The sequence below is a fragment of the Pempheris klunzingeri genome, chromosome 17 (assembly GCF_042242105.1).
Source record: "Pempheris klunzingeri isolate RE-2024b chromosome 17, fPemKlu1.hap1, whole genome shotgun sequence".
In the NCBI taxonomy this organism is placed as follows: domain Eukaryota; kingdom Metazoa; phylum Chordata; class Actinopteri; order Acropomatiformes; family Pempheridae; genus Pempheris; species Pempheris klunzingeri.
The window spans coordinates 18,291,248-18,307,870 of NC_092028.1; the positions used below are offsets into that span (position 1 = coordinate 18,291,248).

Sequence of the window (16,623 nt, forward strand, 5' to 3'; positions counted from 1 at the left end):
TCTCCACACCCCAGCAGCAACAGTTGGGGAAAGAGTGAGCACTCGCAGGAGCAGTGTGGGCTGGCTCACGGAGGACGAGGAAGAAGATCCTCCTCGGTTTTTGTTTTTTCCTGAAAGAGCAGGTCGTTTCAGACTGAGCGCTGCACCTTTACGGCCACACTTTTTGTGTTTTAAGTCTTTAGTCAACAGGCCACAAGGTGGAGTGTCAAACGCAGAAAGTAATATTATCATAAATACATTGCGAAGAAATCTATCAAAATCTTAAAATACCACTGTATAGAATCCAGCATTTAACAAGGCTGCAGAATTAATGATAAAGGCCAGAAGTAGGTTAAAAAGGACTTGCATAAATGCAGTAAACATCCAGATTTCACCTGAATATCTATCCATCTTAATTCCTGACCTGTGAGGCACTTTATCATCCTGACCCACTAACCCTTCCCTCTCCGTGCACGCCTGCCACAGCTTTCCCCAGTCCCCGCTCCAGCCAGGCCGGGGCAATAGGGCACCGCTAATGTGCTTGGTGGGTCATTAATTCTTCGGATGGCCATAGGGGCAACAGAGCAGGCGAGCTTTGTTGTTTGATGTTGGGCGAAATGGTGGTGGGGAGGCAAAGCAGATGTTTGTGTTGGCTGGCGAGGGAAAGCAGTACACTTGATGCCAACCCAATCACCATCTCACGCTAGGCAACAGCTGCCCAAATACATTTCAGCCAAAGTCTGGCAAAGAGAAATAGGGGTGACCAGGTCAGCTTTAGCTCACTTTTGCCATCCTTTCTCATGTTCCTTCAGCCATGACATCATTTATTTTTTCAATATACCAAAGCCACTCATTTGAAGGACCGTCCTGCGGCTGGTTTGTCTTTTCGTTTGCCAAAATAATCTTGACCAAGTGAGATTATTCAAGGAGATTTGAAGTGTGCAAGTCCTGAAGCCGAAGGTGAACTGGACACTGATAAATATAAAACATGCAGTAGTTTGTATGCTTGTCTGTATTTGTTGAGCGTGGTTGATGTTCACCGGGCTTTTGCCTTTGAGGAGAGATGGGAATCAGAGAGGACACAAAGAAAAGGAGCCGTAGACTAACCCAGATTTTTTTCGCTGGCTTCGGTAAAAATATAACAATGTATGCGCATACATAGACCCCAGAACAAGGACAGTTCATTTAACTCTCTCCTGCCTCTCCACTCAACTGATACGAGCCATTCATCACCGCCCACCTTCATATCTATGTGTTGCCCGGAAAGGACAGTGTGAGTGTGTGTGTGAGTGTGTGTGTGTGTGAGTGTGTGTGTGAAAACAGATTGAAGATAAATATCTTGTACGTAGCCCACATGTTTTGATGCTGCTGTAGAATTCCCCAGCAATTTATGAGAATGAGACCGCGAGGAGCACAGTTTGTGTCCAGCTAACGCTCAGAGTGTGCTGCCCTCTACTGCTCTTTTCAAGAACATCTGGACTCGGAACATCTGCTGTTCACAGAATACAAGATGCCAACATTTATGCTCAACAGCCCTGCACTTGTATTGGTGACTGTTTACTCTTTTGTCCTGTACAATGTATACAAACTTTTATAACAGCCTGTGCAAAAGAATTAGTGTTTTGTTCCTGTTTGATTGCAGTGAGTTAGTGATCTTTATACTTCAGTGTGTTACAGCTTAATATCAATAGTTAAAAACAACCTAATAAGGTACTATGGCAACTTCACTGAAAATTATTTCTTTAGTATGCAATAATGTTTCCTCAAATATAAGCTGGGATCATCACTGGGAAAATATTTATCCAAGCTGCTAATTGGATCCTCACCACCTTAATTACAGAGCACTTTCCTGACTCGAATGTGATATCTGCTTGAAAAAAAGGCTGTTAAAAAGACGCAGACGAACGGTTCACATTACGACTCACTGCTGGCCGCTCTGTATGCTGTGCTGTATGTTTGGTAGCTGCCTTTCGAGGTAATGAGAAGGCGTTCACCTGAGAAAAAGTAAGAGCAACGTTGCCACGATACGAAACACGGATTTCTAATCCTGAATTATCATTGGCTCATTCGTCTTCTCAAATTCAGAAAAGGAGGATTGAGGGAATCAAAGGAGGAGAGTAATGAGGATCAACAGTAGCCGGCAAGGTAACCGTGGTTACGTGTGGTGCATTCATGTATGTAATCTGTTACTGCATCTGTGACAAGACAAGGACATGCAGTGTGCTAATTAAAGAAACCTTTCACTGCTCCTCGCTTAGACACAGGTCATATCTCATTAATGATGGTCTCCATGCATACAGTCATTCATTACCAGCCTTAGAAGGGAGGACGCCGGGATGGAGGGAATTCCTGTTTGCACTTACACTACATAGCATGCAAAGCTAATAGGTATTTCCTCAGAAAAGAACAGTTTGAATAGAATCAGATCATCCCAGCAACAGCATGCTAGAGTCACAACATCACTCTACAAAAAAAAGGAAAAAAAAGGGGCAACTGCAGCCTCAAAATGACTGAATGAATTAAAATTATGCTTAATGGAATAAAAGGAAAGAAATCCTTTGTTCAAAAACATTAATTTTTATTTTTGAAATGAAGGGGTATTTACAAGTAAAGAAACAAAGTCAATGGCAGGTTAATGTCATGTACATTACTAAATACAAAAAAATATATCATTAAAAAAAAAAAAAACCAAAAAAACCACGTCTTCAAAATGGTTTCATTTCTGACACATCAGTCTGAAAAAAAGGTAAAATAAAAATGAACAGCTGAGCTTATTCCTGGGATGAAGTTTCAGTGATGAAACCCACCCAGCTTTAAGAAAAGGAGAGACGCACAGCCTTGCGGTCAGTGCTTGTACCTGGATGTTCAGTGCACAGGGACACACGGTGGTGCACAGGCAGAAAGGCTCGGCCGCAACCAAAACAGCATTTTAGTGACTCCAGTAATAAACGCAAAACGAAGCCTGGGGAATGTCTTTTTGTTCCTAAAGGCTGTACTGCAACCCCCTCTGGACAGAAACAACTACATTTTCCTATGTGCTCAAATGCCACATCAAACAGCCCCCCCCCCATACAATAAAAACACAAGGCTGAGAAAGTCTAAAAAGGAGTATGGGAGGTTGTGGGTGTAAATATCGTTTTGTTTTCTCTTCATGGTCATGAGAATTTGGATATATGATATGATCACTACATTTTTCCATGATCACGAGAAAACAAAAATATCCATAACTGCTGAACTTCCCTGATCCAATCTCAAAGTAATCAAAATATTCTAAATGATTCCCTCATGGCTCGTGGCTGATTGACACAAACCTAAGAAGTATTCACACGATCATTAGAAAACACCTGCCGTATGTTGTGATTATCTACAATCCCAAAGAAATGTCTAACTGCTGACGTGCACCATCAACCCCTATCAGGGAACATCATATTGATTATACATGGGCTCTTCCTTTGGTTGTAGTAGAATAATAATAATAATAATAATTATAGAAATAATAATAATAGTGTACATTTCTGAGCAGTGACATTTGGCAATGCTGCTGATTGCAGAAGATTATTCCTATGACAAGATCTACAGAGTTATTTAATGATCTTGGGTTGATGGCGCATTAATTTAGTGATCATGAGAAAACGCAGGATTCTTATGTCAAGATCATGAAATAATTAGTCTATTCCAGGGTCAGGAGAAAATAAAACGCAAAAATGATAGCTAGAAAGCAACACCCCCCTGCCATGGCTGCACGATATTTTAGTTATGAACTATTTTTTTTTTTCTTTGTAAAAATGTAATCCACGCCAGGAAAAATAAACACACTGTACTGATAGTTAAATGTGGGATAATGGTCTTACTTTTTTAAAACCCAAGTAAGTGCAGTTGTTGATGGAAAAATTGCAGAAGTGTTCACAATTTCCTGCCATGCAGTGCTATGAAATCCTTTCATAAAAAAAATGTAATCCCCGCTAAAACCAAACGGCCTGATTCTCCACTACATTTAACTGAAATCTATTGTAAAAGAGTTTAAATACTCTATTAACTAATAAAATAAGGACAGAAAACATCCCATGGCTTCTACATGTCCTGGTAAAGGAGTCCCTGTCTGAATATGAAAGCAAATAAGCAGTCCAAGACAAGTGCAAATCCTCCCTGAGACTGGTCCATGTACTTACACAGACATCAGATTCAGCATTATACAACCCAAGTACCCTACCAGGAGTCTAAACGAGTCACACTGACCAGCCTAAAATTGTGTTTGGTGCCATTTCTGAAGCTACAGTAGTACTGTTTTCTTACGACGTTTAAGACAAAACACAGGAATTCATCATCAATCAGTCACAATAAGGCTCTGAGAGCAGCATGTAAACCAGACTGGTCAGAAATAAAGTGGATCACGAAAAAATGTTTAAGTTGATCACACGGTTATTATTGCTAAAATGATTATCACTTTCATTTATTTGAATGATGAAGCCCATCCAGATACCTGACCAGGAGCTGGTCTCCATCCACAGATACGTAGAGCCGCGGGGCATCGCAGTAACTGGAGATGGGGTGGGAAGAGCCGAGTGAAGTGAACCAGCATGTGATGCTCTGACACGCCTCTGGGACTCAGTACTCTGGTGGCTGACAGAGAGACATTAGGTCGTCATGTGTCTCTGAGGTGGCCTCGGCACTGCAGGCTCTGGAAGTGGGCGTGCTTTAGGATGCGGTTGATCTGCAGGTAGGACGCCAGGTTTGCAGCGCCTGATGGTTCAGAGGAGTCACCGGAGCTGAGGGGACTGCAGGGGCCCGCGACACACTGACTCCCAGCCGCATGCTCTGGACTGCTGATGCTGCTGCTGCTCTCACTGTTGGATGACTGAAAGGCGGATGCCAACATTAGCAGCGTGCTAGCCAGATGTGAATGTCAACATCCAGGAGTTCCACAATAACATGGACGCCAATTTCAGAGACTAAAATGGCTTTAATTTAATGGTTTGCCTAGTAAAATTCAAAACCAGGCAAACTAAGGGTGCTTTCAAGCACCCAGTTAAGTGCAGTTCAGGAGAACTCTGGTGCATTTTCCCATTTTGTTCAGTTTGTTTATTCCGAAAAGCAGTGAAACTGTACCCAGACGGCTTAGAAAGAGGGGTTTCAGTCTGCTTCAAATCCAGCTCTGGTGCAGTTCCTTTGCGGTGTGAGAGCATGGCATGAATTCACAATTAAATCCATCTGTTGATGGTGAGACTTGGTATGAAAGTGAGCTCCTAAGCGATCTACATACTTTGGTAAGATTATTTGGTAACCACAGTCATTCATGTCAGAAGTTAAGTGCGGGGATTTTACCCGATACATGAAGTCTTTGTTTGCTCAGACAGCGAAATGTAGTTAAAACAGATGAGAGATGATATTTAGGAAAGATTTTGAGCAGCATTTCTCCTGTTGCAGTCTTGACTAATAACTCTCTTGGATACCCATTTGTTTGTCAACTTGTTGTGACCCCCAGTGAAAACCAATAAGCACATACCGCACGGAAAAGTGCTGCAGAATTTGCTGTGACTCATCAAATTTGGTCCATAAAAACTACTTGTGAACAGGAAACTGTTTATGACTAATAATCATTACAACAATGACCCCCCCCTCCTCCCTATTTTGGTAGCTTGGACAAAGTGAACTGAAATACAGGTGTCTTATTGTCATCAATACGAAAAACTGCTGCTACTGACGCTGTTTGCTCCTGTAAGTCTCCCCACTATTTAGATCTTATTTCTCTTGGCAGCTGTGTGTACCTCGGAGTCCCAGGCATCCCGGCCAGGCTCTGGGGAGAGTGGATGAGCTCTGCTCTGCCTCTTGGCTTGGGGCACCAGGTGGCCGCTCTCCTCATCACCACCACTGCGCTGCCGTTTCCTGTTTAGATGCAAACAAACACACACACAGCCAAACATTTAGAAAGCACACACTTAACTATGTCTTGGCAGTAAGTAAGCCGTTCACGACCAGCTGCTGCTTACATGTGTGAACCCCGATGACTTGTTAGCTTACATCGATATCCAACATGTCATAAATGGCCCCTGCAAGTCGTGACGTTAATAAAGGCCACAGCAGCGTTACTCCACCATTTGTTTCAATATCTCACCCCTTCGCGTTAACACGTTACATTAAGTGTTGCAAGCGTCGCTCACCTGTTTTCAGTCAACATATGATGACAGTAAATCAATCTCGACGACCTTCCTTTGTACTGGATCGGACCACAGTGGAGGTCCCGGCTGGATGACTTTATCGACTTGTTCGCGTATCGTAAACGGTTAGCTTGTTTCCTGTCAGCCGGTGGCCTATCATCTGAGCTGGCAAACTAACCTAGCCTGGCTAGCTAATTATGTTGAATACAGATGTGTTGCTCTTAGCCATTTTGGCAGTAATAAAAGAGTAGTCTGATATAATTAACTACGCCGACACCGTGGGTGATTGGCTGTTAAATTACATAAAGCTACGGCGTTGACGAGCTAGCGGTAAGCTAGCTAGGTTAACGTTAGTTATCGAGCCAGTCCCAATCGGTTTACAAGCTAACGTCGCCGCTAGCTAGCCTTCTTAGCTGATGCTATTAATTAGCTGAACACGGCACTTATTGCTGAAAAACCGCGTAGTTTCTTTGATATCAATCAAACAACACCAGCCCCACAGCTCTACTAAAATTACAACACGTTTGGTTTGGTCTAGCTAGCTATTATTACCACAGTCAAACGCGGCTGTTGTGTTTACATGCAACTGCGGCTGCGCGAAGACCAGCCATGGTGCCTTTGAGGGCTGTCGGAAAAATAGGAGTATTATGTTAGAGTTTTCTCAGGCATTTGAGATGTAATGTTTTGAGTGTTGTTGGGGAATAAGACACGAGTTTCTCTTGTAGAGAGCACGATAGTCACGATGATAATGATAGTAACTACGTAGGTTGCACTTATGACATACAGATAAGTTAAATTTGGAAAGAAAACTGGAGTTTACGAGCAGCCTTAAAGGCAGCACAAAATAACACTGGCGCACATTCAGCACTGCAGAAGAAGAACGCTGCTGATTAACATAAAGATTCACTGAAGGTGCTTAAACCATGAGTTTATTCATTTGTTTCTGCTATAAAAATGTAATTGGTCTAAGTCACACACACCAGTCCACAAATATTGGCCTGAGGCCTGACACACTGTTATTTCCCCCAAAAGATGTCGCTGTTTACTATAGAAGGGTTTTATTTGACACATTGTAGCTGGATGCAGTAATTGCTTCAAGGGTTGAAAATACCGAACAGTATCTTCAATTGTAATAAAAATAGATCTACAATATAACAGGTAGTGAGGTGCAGCCTTCAGACCCCTGCAACCACTATGACCATTTTACACTAAAGTATGGAACAATTAGAAAACAAGCATTAGAAAAAAAAAATCCTGTTTTGTGTAAAGCAAATAAAATTCTGGAAATAAAACATCCAATCTGAACTGAAAGGTTGACATCTTCTCAACCCGGAAGTTACACCCTGTAGTGCAGCATCTCCAGCCAGCCAATAGTGTAAAAAAAAAAAAAAAAAACGCCTCCGTCAGTGACTCAAGCGAGGGACGGAGGTGAGATTATCGGGGATTCTCAGCAGTAGCGGTCCTGCTAGTACAAAGGGAAATAATCGCAATGGGCAGCACCGACTCAAAATTGAACTTCAGGAAAGCAGTGATTCAGCTGACAACCAAAACACAGGTACAAGCGCTTCCCTGCGGCACAATGAAGGAGTGAGTGTAGAGAGACAAGAGCGCGGACGAGCGCACCGGAGAGCATCGCCGAGGAGCTGGAATAACGCGTGTGATGTGGTAGCAAATAAACCCCAGACTGTCTGACGTTGCACTCAGGCTTTACGATTCACAATAATGTATTCTGGATAATCGTGGATAAAATGTTCATAAGGCCACGCTGCATGCACCGCACTCCTGTTATGTCGCATTTGTGGTAAACTGTTTGATCAAAGGCTGGTCGATGCTGCGATGCAGATGACCATGAAGCTTAATTCAGGCTGTGCGTGTTCGGTTTTGATGACAAGATAAGATGAACGATGGCGTAGTTAAATCAAAGCTGATGACGTAGATCTGGACATGACCACGTTTGCAGATGCGGCAGGTGGACTGTGCTTGGATGAGCGTGCCAGATAATGCTCCCTCACTGGTGTCTGAATAGAGGTTGTGTTTACATGGCCATTAGGTGGGCCTGGGGCGAGCTATACAATGTAAGACCAAACAACCGTGTGTGTATTATGCTGAAAAGGGTAATATGATATTATAAAGCACTGTAAACAAGTCATCCTGAAAGCCAAATCTGACTCATATAAAATGCTCCTTATGTCAAATGTGGAAATTGAAATGTAAACATATTCTCTGCAGCCAGTGGAGGCCACAGAAGATGCCTTCTGGGACCAGTTCTGGGCAGACACCACCACCACAGTCCAGGATGTTTTTGCTCTGGTTCCAGCCGCAGAGATAAGAGCTGTCCGAGAGGAGTCCCCCTCCAATCTAGCAACCCTCTGCTATAAGGTACACACTGCATGGACTACCACAAACTTGTTCACGAGATGAGATTGCACGGTGACATCCCTAGTTTTGAGGCGACATCACGGAATAATGTTGTGTTGAAACAATGCCTGTAAGAGCCCGGCGCAGTCTGTCAGCAAGACTCTGCCTCATGCTCTCAGATGTGGGAACAAGTGAGTCAACTCCCTTTCCTTTCACTTCGCTTCCCGTCTTTTGGCCCCGGCTTCCGTTTGAAGCTGCCTATCAGAAGCAAAACAGACATACTGGGCACTTACGGCTTAATGAAGTAAAGGAGGAGACGAGAGCCCTTGAAGCTGAGCTGATTCAAAGGGGTTTGTTGCTTATTATAGACACAGGCTGATAATGAATAAATCTTTGTTAAAAGGCCCAAAACAACAACATATGTCCCCATCTCATAGTAAGATGAAACAAACTATATATAGAGACTGCAGTTTGTTAAATAAACTGTGTATTATTATATTATATTTAATGCTCACTGAGTTTTTTCACTACTACACAAACATGTTTGTTATGGCACCGTGCATGTCGACTGTCGAGCGCCTCATTAACAAACTGAGAACTAGATAGAAAACAGTGTTGTTGTAGCAAACTGGATTCCAGCTTTTTCTGTGTGAAGTCAAACGATCAAACCGAACCCCCGCCTCACTCTCATGCGCCCCCCCTGCTCGTGTCCGTTTGTCTCCGCAGGCCGTGGAGAAGCTGGTGCAGGGCGCAGAGTCCGGTTGCCCCACGGAGAGGGAGAAGCAGGTGATCCTGAACTGCACACGCATCCTGACCCGCATCCTTCCCTACATCTTTGAGGACCAGGACTGGAGAGGGTTCTTCTGGTCCACGGTGCCTGGTGCTGGGCGGGCCGGGGTGAGCGGGCGCTTGGAAAAAAAAACCCCTACAAAATACGATGTTGTCATCGTGCTTCTCAAATGCTTACTCACTCCCGTCATACAACACAGCATAATGAAAGTGTTCTTTTCAAGAGAACAATCCTTCACTCAGTTGATGAGTTGGTGTTTTTTCCTTTTTCCCTGTCAAGCAGGAAATATCACACTGCAATGTAATTTCAGCTGTACTGAGACATTTCTTCTAAGCAGGAACACTTTTTTTTCCATTGTACCAATTACATAATTCCTTCGACAATAACCTTCATCGCCCAGATCGTGTCTTATACGTATGTCTGTCCTTTCCAGACAGATGAGCTGGATGATGATGATGGCGCTCGACCACTGGCCGAGTCGCTGCTCCTGGCTATCGCCGACCTGCTCTTCTGCCCTGACTTCACTGTGCACAGCCACAAGAGAGGCCCCGTGAGTACCCGGCGCCTCGTCGCTGTGCAAGCGACACGTCATCGTCATCACATCACCATTCCGAGAAAATTAATAAATGCTGATACATTACAACAGTAGCTGGGAAGCGGTTAACATGATATATTATTTTCTGAGGACTGTTTCCTTCTTCCTGGTCTAAAGTTGCCTGAAAAACCTGTCACTCAAGTTTCTCTGGACAGAGATGGTTGACAGAGATGATTGATGAAACAGTCAGTCTCACCAGGAACAATTCCTTGTTGGTCATGAGTGAGAAAGGAATGTTGCACATCTTTGCATCTTACAATGAATGAATGCTCTGTAGGGGTTTTAACGTCGTGCTCATTGTTTCACCGTCATGCCTGTATTTACGGCCCTTCACCGCATCATGGATAATTGCGTCAGGGAAAATATGCAGAGACACAGCTCCTAAGGGAAGTTCAGACTGACCTCTCCAGTTTGTTTCTTAAAACAAGCTATGGTGGCCGATAGTGCCGAAACAGGAGGAAGTGAGTAAGGAGTAAGGAGACGGGATGAGACAGCAATCATTTTACATAACCTTAACCATACATTAACAATAGACCATGACGCTTTCCTATTCTTAACCAAGTGGTTGTAGTTGCCAAAACACAACTACGCTTTAAGTAGGCAGGTGAGAAAACGCTCATGTATCATGTTAGAATGCAGCATTAAATAACCTACGATGTCCTTTAGGTTTGAGGACTTGAACAGATACTATGAGAAATCCTAATCCTGTTCTTTGAATAAAATTATTTGATTTATGAATGTTTTTTTTGTGTGTGACCACATCCAGGACTCTGCAGAGAACATGCAGTCTATAGACAGCTGTGAGTACATCTGGGAGGCCGGGGTGGGCTTTGCGCAGTCCCCCCCCCTCAACTACATCCATGACTTGAATAGGTGAGTCAGCCGGCTGTGTGCCGCTGTCCTGCATCACAAACAGCCTTTACTGTCTCATTTTTACACCGGAGTGTCTTTCTTTTAACTATATGTTTTTTTTCACTCGTTTCTTTCAGGACAGAGTTGCTGAGATTGTTACTGACCTGCTTCTCTGAGGCCATGTACCTGCCTCCATCGTCGGACAACAATATCCTCAACCCTTGGGTGACGTTCTTCTGCTCCACAGAAAACAGGTAATGGGAAAATGTAGGCGCATCCACAAATAACAATTTCTAGAGTGGTGAGGTTGTGTTAAGATGACCAAACCGTCACGTCAGAGAATGCAGGAGTCGTTTGACAAAAAACAAACGACGACAAAAAAAATCTGGATTTTTTCCAGAGAGTGGATGAATTTCCAAAATAAAAGCTTGTAAGTGGACAATGAGTTTTTCCTGCCCAAAACTCTTCCTGCTTCCACATTATTTTGTAGATATGAAGGTATTGTACACAATTGAAATTTCATTTCTCTTGTGGACTTCCCTGCATCATTTCTGTATTTACTTAAATAGGACAGTTCATTATAAATTACACTGTTTTATCATTTAAAGTTTTATTAAAAAAAACACCTTTTGCATGTAATGGAAAGGTAGAGACTCAAATTCTACACAGAGATGATTCGCTGACACAGTGTTGATGTGTTTGTCCCCAGACATGCTCTGCCTCTGTTCACCTCTCTGCTGAATGTGGTGTGCGCCTACGATCCAGTGGGTTACGGCATCCCGTACAACCACCTGCTCTTCTCTGACTACCGGGAGCAGCTGGTGGAGCAGGCTGTGCAGATCCTCATTGTGACGCTGGAGCATGACGGAGGGGTTCCCCACCGCCCTCCCTCCCCGTCTAGCATGGAGGAACAGGAGGTATGACAACAACACCGCCACAATGACATCAATCTGACTGTATTGCTGTATGGCACGCGTTTAATGTCGTTCAAAAAATGTCTTTATCTTCGCACAGTCCTCAGGCCCTGAAAACCTGTTTGTGAATTATTTGTCAAGGATTCACAGAGAGGAGGTATGCCGATTATCTTTTCTGTAACATACATGAAGATCTTTCCTGTTACCATGTCCAGACCACAGCCTTCTGTCTCTCCTTTGGCAGGACTTTGACTTTGTATTGAAAGGCCTGGCTCGCCTGCTGACCAACCCTTTGACTCAGACTTACCTGCCTAACTCTACCAAGAAGATCCAGTTCCACCAAGAGCTGTTGGTGCTCTTCTGGAAGCTCTGTGACTTCAATAAGGTTGGAATAAAAAGACCTAAAATGAAGAGTTTCTTTGGGATGATGTAACATTAAAGGATAACTCCAGTAGTTTTAAATCTGGGCCCTATTTTTAGATATTTTGGGTTTGAGATGACTCATTGGTACAAAAGGTTATGGAATTGGTCCTGTAAATCGCCTCCGCTAGCAACCAAGAACAGGCGGCAATCAGGCTGTAATGGCTGCAATGTAATTCTATGGGGCAATTGCACCCTATCAAAGCACGTCCACTAAAAGTTCTTGTTTTTGCTACTGACAGGCTCAGGTTGTTATTTGAAGTGTCTGGCAACATTAGGGAAAGGATCCCTACAGAGACAGACCTGCAAGATCTTTTTGTTTAATCGGAAATAGCCGTTGTATTGCTCTATTCAATCCCACCAGACTCCATTCACAAAAACAGTAATTTTACCCTGCAGAACACGGGAGTGGCTGGTCCACTGCTGCCTCAATCAGTTCGTCTGTTTGTTTTATTTTGTGTTGAACAAATATTGTGTTGGATCTGAACTAACTCTTTAAAACACCAAACTGACCAAACACCAAACAAATAGACAGCAGTATACTAACAACTCCCTTGTAAAATAGCTGTTTTTGTCAATGGAGTCTGGTGGCTTCGAACCAAGCAATTTACTGGCTATTTCTGGTTAAACAAAAGGGATCTTACTGGTCTATCTATGTAGGGATCCTTTCTGTTATGCTGTCGGACACTTTGAATAACAATCTGAGCCTGTCAGTGGCAAACCAATCACTTTTGGTGGGCGTGCTTTCATTTGGCACCCTTCCCCCATATTACATTACAGCCATTCTGCTGGCGGAGGCTATCTGCCAGACTAATTCTGAAACTCTCTGTACCTAACAGTCATTGTCAACCCAAAATATGTAAAAATAGGTCCCAGTTTATAAAATCCCAGAGTCATCCTTTTAGAGTCTGTGCTTTTATTCAACAAAATCCTCTTTTGTGTTCCCATGACAGAAGTTCCTGTTTTTTGTCCTGAAGAGTAGTGATGTGCTGGACATTCTGGTTCCTATACTCTACTACCTAAATGATGCCAGGGCTGACCAGTGTGAGTCTCACCCCAGTGTTGTCAGCTTCCGTGCACTAGGCATATACACATTATTAAGTTTTGATATGTTTTATCCTTGGCTGCAGCCCGTGTTGGACTCATGCACATTGGCGTGTTCATTTTGCTGCTGCTGAGTGGGGAGAGGAACTTTGGTGTGCGCTTGAATAAGCCCTACTCTGTCCATGTGCCTATGGACATCCCAGTGTTCACAGGGACCCACGCTGACCTGCTTATAGTGGTGAGATATCTGCTGAATTACATCATCTTCTTTATTGCTGCCAAATTAAAATACAGTTAATGCTCACAGCTGTCACTGTGTTTGTTTTGCAGGTGTTTCACAAGATTATCACCACAGGCCACCAGCGTCTCCAGCCCCTATTTGACTGCCTGCTCACCATTGTTGTAAATGGTTAGTTGCTTTGGCGCCATCTGCCTGGTAGTTCACAGATTTTATTTGGAACTACAGCATTTTGAAGTTGTAATATAAGAAATAGATTCCACTTAATCAAATAAAAATGCCGGTCACAGTTTGCTTTCTTCATGTACACAATCATCTATATGTCTTACTCTTCTGCAGTGTCTCCCTATTTGAAGAGCCTGTCCATGGTGGCAGCCAATAAACTGCTCCACCTGCTGGAGGCCTTTTCTACCAGCTGGTTCCTGTTCTCTTCAGCCCAAAACCATCACCTTGTATTCTTCCTTCTGGAGGCTTTCAACAATATTATCCAGTACCAGTTTGACGGTGAGAGACGGCAGCAGAATTCTGGGCTCGTGTGGATCCGAGAGGCTTTCTTCCTCAATCTGTCTCTATTTCTTTCACCTCCAGGGAACTGCAACCTGGTGTACGCCATCATCCGCAAACGTAACGTGTTCCACCAGTTGGCCAACCTGCCGTCCGATCCCGCTTTCATCCAGAAGGCTTTGCAGAGGAAGAGGAAGTCTCCAGATGTCATTTCCCGCACCAGCTCCCAGGAGACTGTATCCATGGAGGGCTCCCACCCTGCTGTGCCGGCAGAGCCCGGAACACTGAAGGCTAGTCTGGTCGCTATTCCAGGTACCGACTCCTATCTGCTATGTGGATGTTACTGATTGGATTGAACATTGAATTGGTTAATTGGTCAATTTACTGTACTTTTACATTTTATAAAACTACATCTACCTCACAAAGGTGAATCAAAACAACAGATTTGTTAAAAAAAAAAAAAAAAAAAAGCTACTGATATTCTACATTTTATAGAAAAAATAATTCTGCATTAGTCCACACCTCAATACATTGTGACCTTGCTCGAAGACATACATTTTTCAAAAACAAGTCACAAACATGTATCTATATATTTGTAGAAAAGTGCAAACAATTTAGCTTTTAGCAAATGTTACTCAAACTGAAATAAATTGTATATTAGCTAGGGACTATTTTCATGATTATTTCCAAGACAGTGTATGTAGAATTGACTCAAAATAAACTACAGTGCCCACATTCATGGTAAAGAAGAAACCTGGTCTATGCCCTGTGGCACACACTGGAATAAGCTATAAGAGGTTTTGGATATGCTTGCAAATGGGATTAATTCCTTCCTGGTTTTGATCTTTTCATGGGATTTGTTACCAATTAGAAAACTGTAAGACTGTAAGCCCCAGACTTGCCCTTTTAAGTATTGCTTAGTTTCCTTTGATTTATGGTTTCCTGTAGGAATCGATAAGCTGACTGAGAAGTCCCAGGTATCGGAGGACGGCACCATGGTGTCTGTTCCTAAGACAGACGCCACACGCACAGTGCACCCAGACCAAAGTGCAGTCGGTGGGACAAGTGACACGGAGTCAAACTCGGGCCGAGACAATGAAGTAAGTGCACGTTTGTGCGCACGTGTTTGTCCAAAAGCGGATGCACAGTGGTGAATCGGTTTCTTTGTGTTATCAGGATGTTTTCTACACTGAAGCAGAAATGGAGAGAAGACGTTTGTCAAGCGCGTCTTCAACATCGTATTGGGTTCCCACAACAGAATGGGTCAGTAACTTCTCTGCCCTCAGACTTGCCTTCATCCTTTGATGATAGATATTTGGCTGCATGTGTAACTGATCTGGATCTACCTGTTTTTTGTCCCCAGGTCCTCTCCTGGAAGTGTAAACTACCCCTGCAGACAATCATGCGGCTTCTACAAGTGTTAGTTCCCCAGGTAGAGAAGATCTGCATTGATAAGTACGTAAACACCTCTGTTCCTCTTTGGTTGGTGGTAGAATTTGTATACTGGCTGAGACTCTTAAAAATAACCTCGTGTTTCACTGCAGGGGTCTGACAGATGAATCAGAGATCCTGAAGTTCCTCCAGCATGGCACATTGGTGGGCCTGCTGCCAGTCCCTCACCCCATCCTCATCAGAAAGTATCAGGCCAACGCAGGCACTGCCATGTGGTTTCGCACCTACATGTGGGGTGTCGTCTATTTGCGGTGAGTTGGCGGTAAGAGCTGAGCATTACCCAAACAGCCATCTTTCCTCACTGATTAAAGGCTAACATGACCATTCTCTTCTAGCAATGTGGATCCTCCCATCTGGTATGACACCGATGTCCGCCTTTTTGAGATTCAGAGGATGTAGACGGACGACTAGAAACAGGACAGTTTGACTCCAGGGTTCCTCTTCCCTTCAGTATCTGCTGGTTTCCCAGTAAACCTCACTGTGTTTAACTTGCCTCTGTAATCATCATAATGCTTACACTGATTTTGTGTAGGAGAGCCACTCAAACGAGTGAGATACCTCTCAGATTAAGGTGGGAGGTGACTGAATTATCGATATTGTCCATAAACAACTGTGTTTGTGCATTTCCTTACACCTCAAGACCACAGAATGTCTGTGAGAACGCCGAGATCGGGCCGAGGCCCTTTTCTCAAAAGCATAGAAATGAAAGTCAGACTTGTTACAGAAGATATGGTGCTTTCCAAAGTCAACACAAGACACTTGTGACATATCTTGGACGGCACAATATTGATGTTTCACGTTATTTGTCGTACTTGCCATGCTTTAAAGTGAACTTGCACTCATGAGTTCTGTTATTATGGTTGTAGTTTGTGACAATGTAACTCTACAGGATTTTAGAGACCGTTCTACAGATTGTATGTTTTTATGTAGAAGCCCAGGTTTAAGTTTTGATCTGGCTGGCTATGCTTACGATGCTCGATGTTTAAAATTGTATTTTCCTTAAATTATCTTGAAAATATATATTGATATGCATCTGTGAACTCTGTGTTGCTCAAATTACTGAACAGTGCGCTCTAATAGAGAACCTTATTGCTGTGAAACTTTCAAGTATAAATGGTTCACAAACAGTCAAGTTAAACAGACACTTATCCACATTAGTCTTTACCTTGTATGTAGCTTGGCCGCAACATGCTGTGTAAAGTGAAAGCTGCCTCTTTACACCACAATCACTAGATGGCACCATGTGCCTCTCCAGTGATCTGTCAGCTCAGGTTTTGACTTTATGAGCACATTTACATTGCACAGTTTGTTTTCCTGTATTT

At 43.3% G+C, this 16,623-nt stretch overlaps 2 protein-coding genes across 2 annotated transcripts; one reads left to right on the plus strand and one right to left on the minus strand.

Annotated features, from left to right (window-relative positions):
- Window positions 1-2,579: 2,579 nt before the first annotated feature.
- Window positions 2,580-6,708, minus strand: LOC139216534 (protein VCF1). Its single transcript, XM_070847676.1, has 3 exons — window positions 6,138-6,708; window positions 5,745-5,862; window positions 2,580-4,834 (listed from the first exon to the last, which is right to left on the minus strand). The coding sequence occupies exons 1-3, from the start codon at window positions 6,152-6,154 to the stop codon at window positions 4,622-4,624; spliced, it is 348 nt and encodes a 115-aa protein (XP_070703777.1). The 5' UTR covers window positions 6,155-6,708; the 3' UTR covers window positions 2,580-4,621.
- Window positions 6,709-7,609: 901 nt separating this feature from the next.
- On the plus strand, window positions 7,610-16,341 carry hid1a (HID1 domain containing a). Its single transcript, XM_070848212.1, has 19 exons — window positions 7,610-7,689; window positions 8,364-8,513; window positions 9,219-9,389; window positions 9,716-9,832; window positions 10,644-10,750; window positions 10,867-10,983; window positions 11,439-11,646; window positions 11,744-11,800; window positions 11,888-12,028; window positions 13,017-13,107; window positions 13,194-13,345; window positions 13,438-13,516; window positions 13,685-13,849; window positions 13,934-14,161; window positions 14,798-14,949; window positions 15,026-15,112; window positions 15,213-15,304; window positions 15,394-15,552; window positions 15,637-16,341. The coding sequence occupies exons 1-19, from the start codon at window positions 7,624-7,626 to the stop codon at window positions 15,698-15,700; spliced, it is 2,403 nt and encodes an 800-aa protein (XP_070704313.1). The 5' UTR covers window positions 7,610-7,623; the 3' UTR covers window positions 15,701-16,341.
- Window positions 16,342-16,623: the final 282 nt, after the last annotated feature.

Coding starts and splice junctions, on each gene's coding strand:
- LOC139216534 (XM_070847676.1), bottom strand. Junction 4,835..5,744: donor GGGATGCCTGGGACTCCGAG/GTACACACAGCT, acceptor TCCGCCTTTCAG/TCATCCAACAGTGAGAGCAG.
- hid1a (XM_070848212.1), top strand. CDS start 7,624: ATGGGCAGCACCGACTCAAAATTGAACTTCAGGAAAGCAGTGATTCAG. Junction 13,108..13,193: donor TGATGCCAGGGCTGACCAGT/GTGAGTCTCACC, acceptor CCTTGGCTGCAG/CCCGTGTTGGACTCATGCAC. Junction 15,305..15,393: donor GAGAAGATCTGCATTGATAA/GTACGTAAACAC, acceptor GTTTCACTGCAG/GGGTCTGACAGATGAATCAG.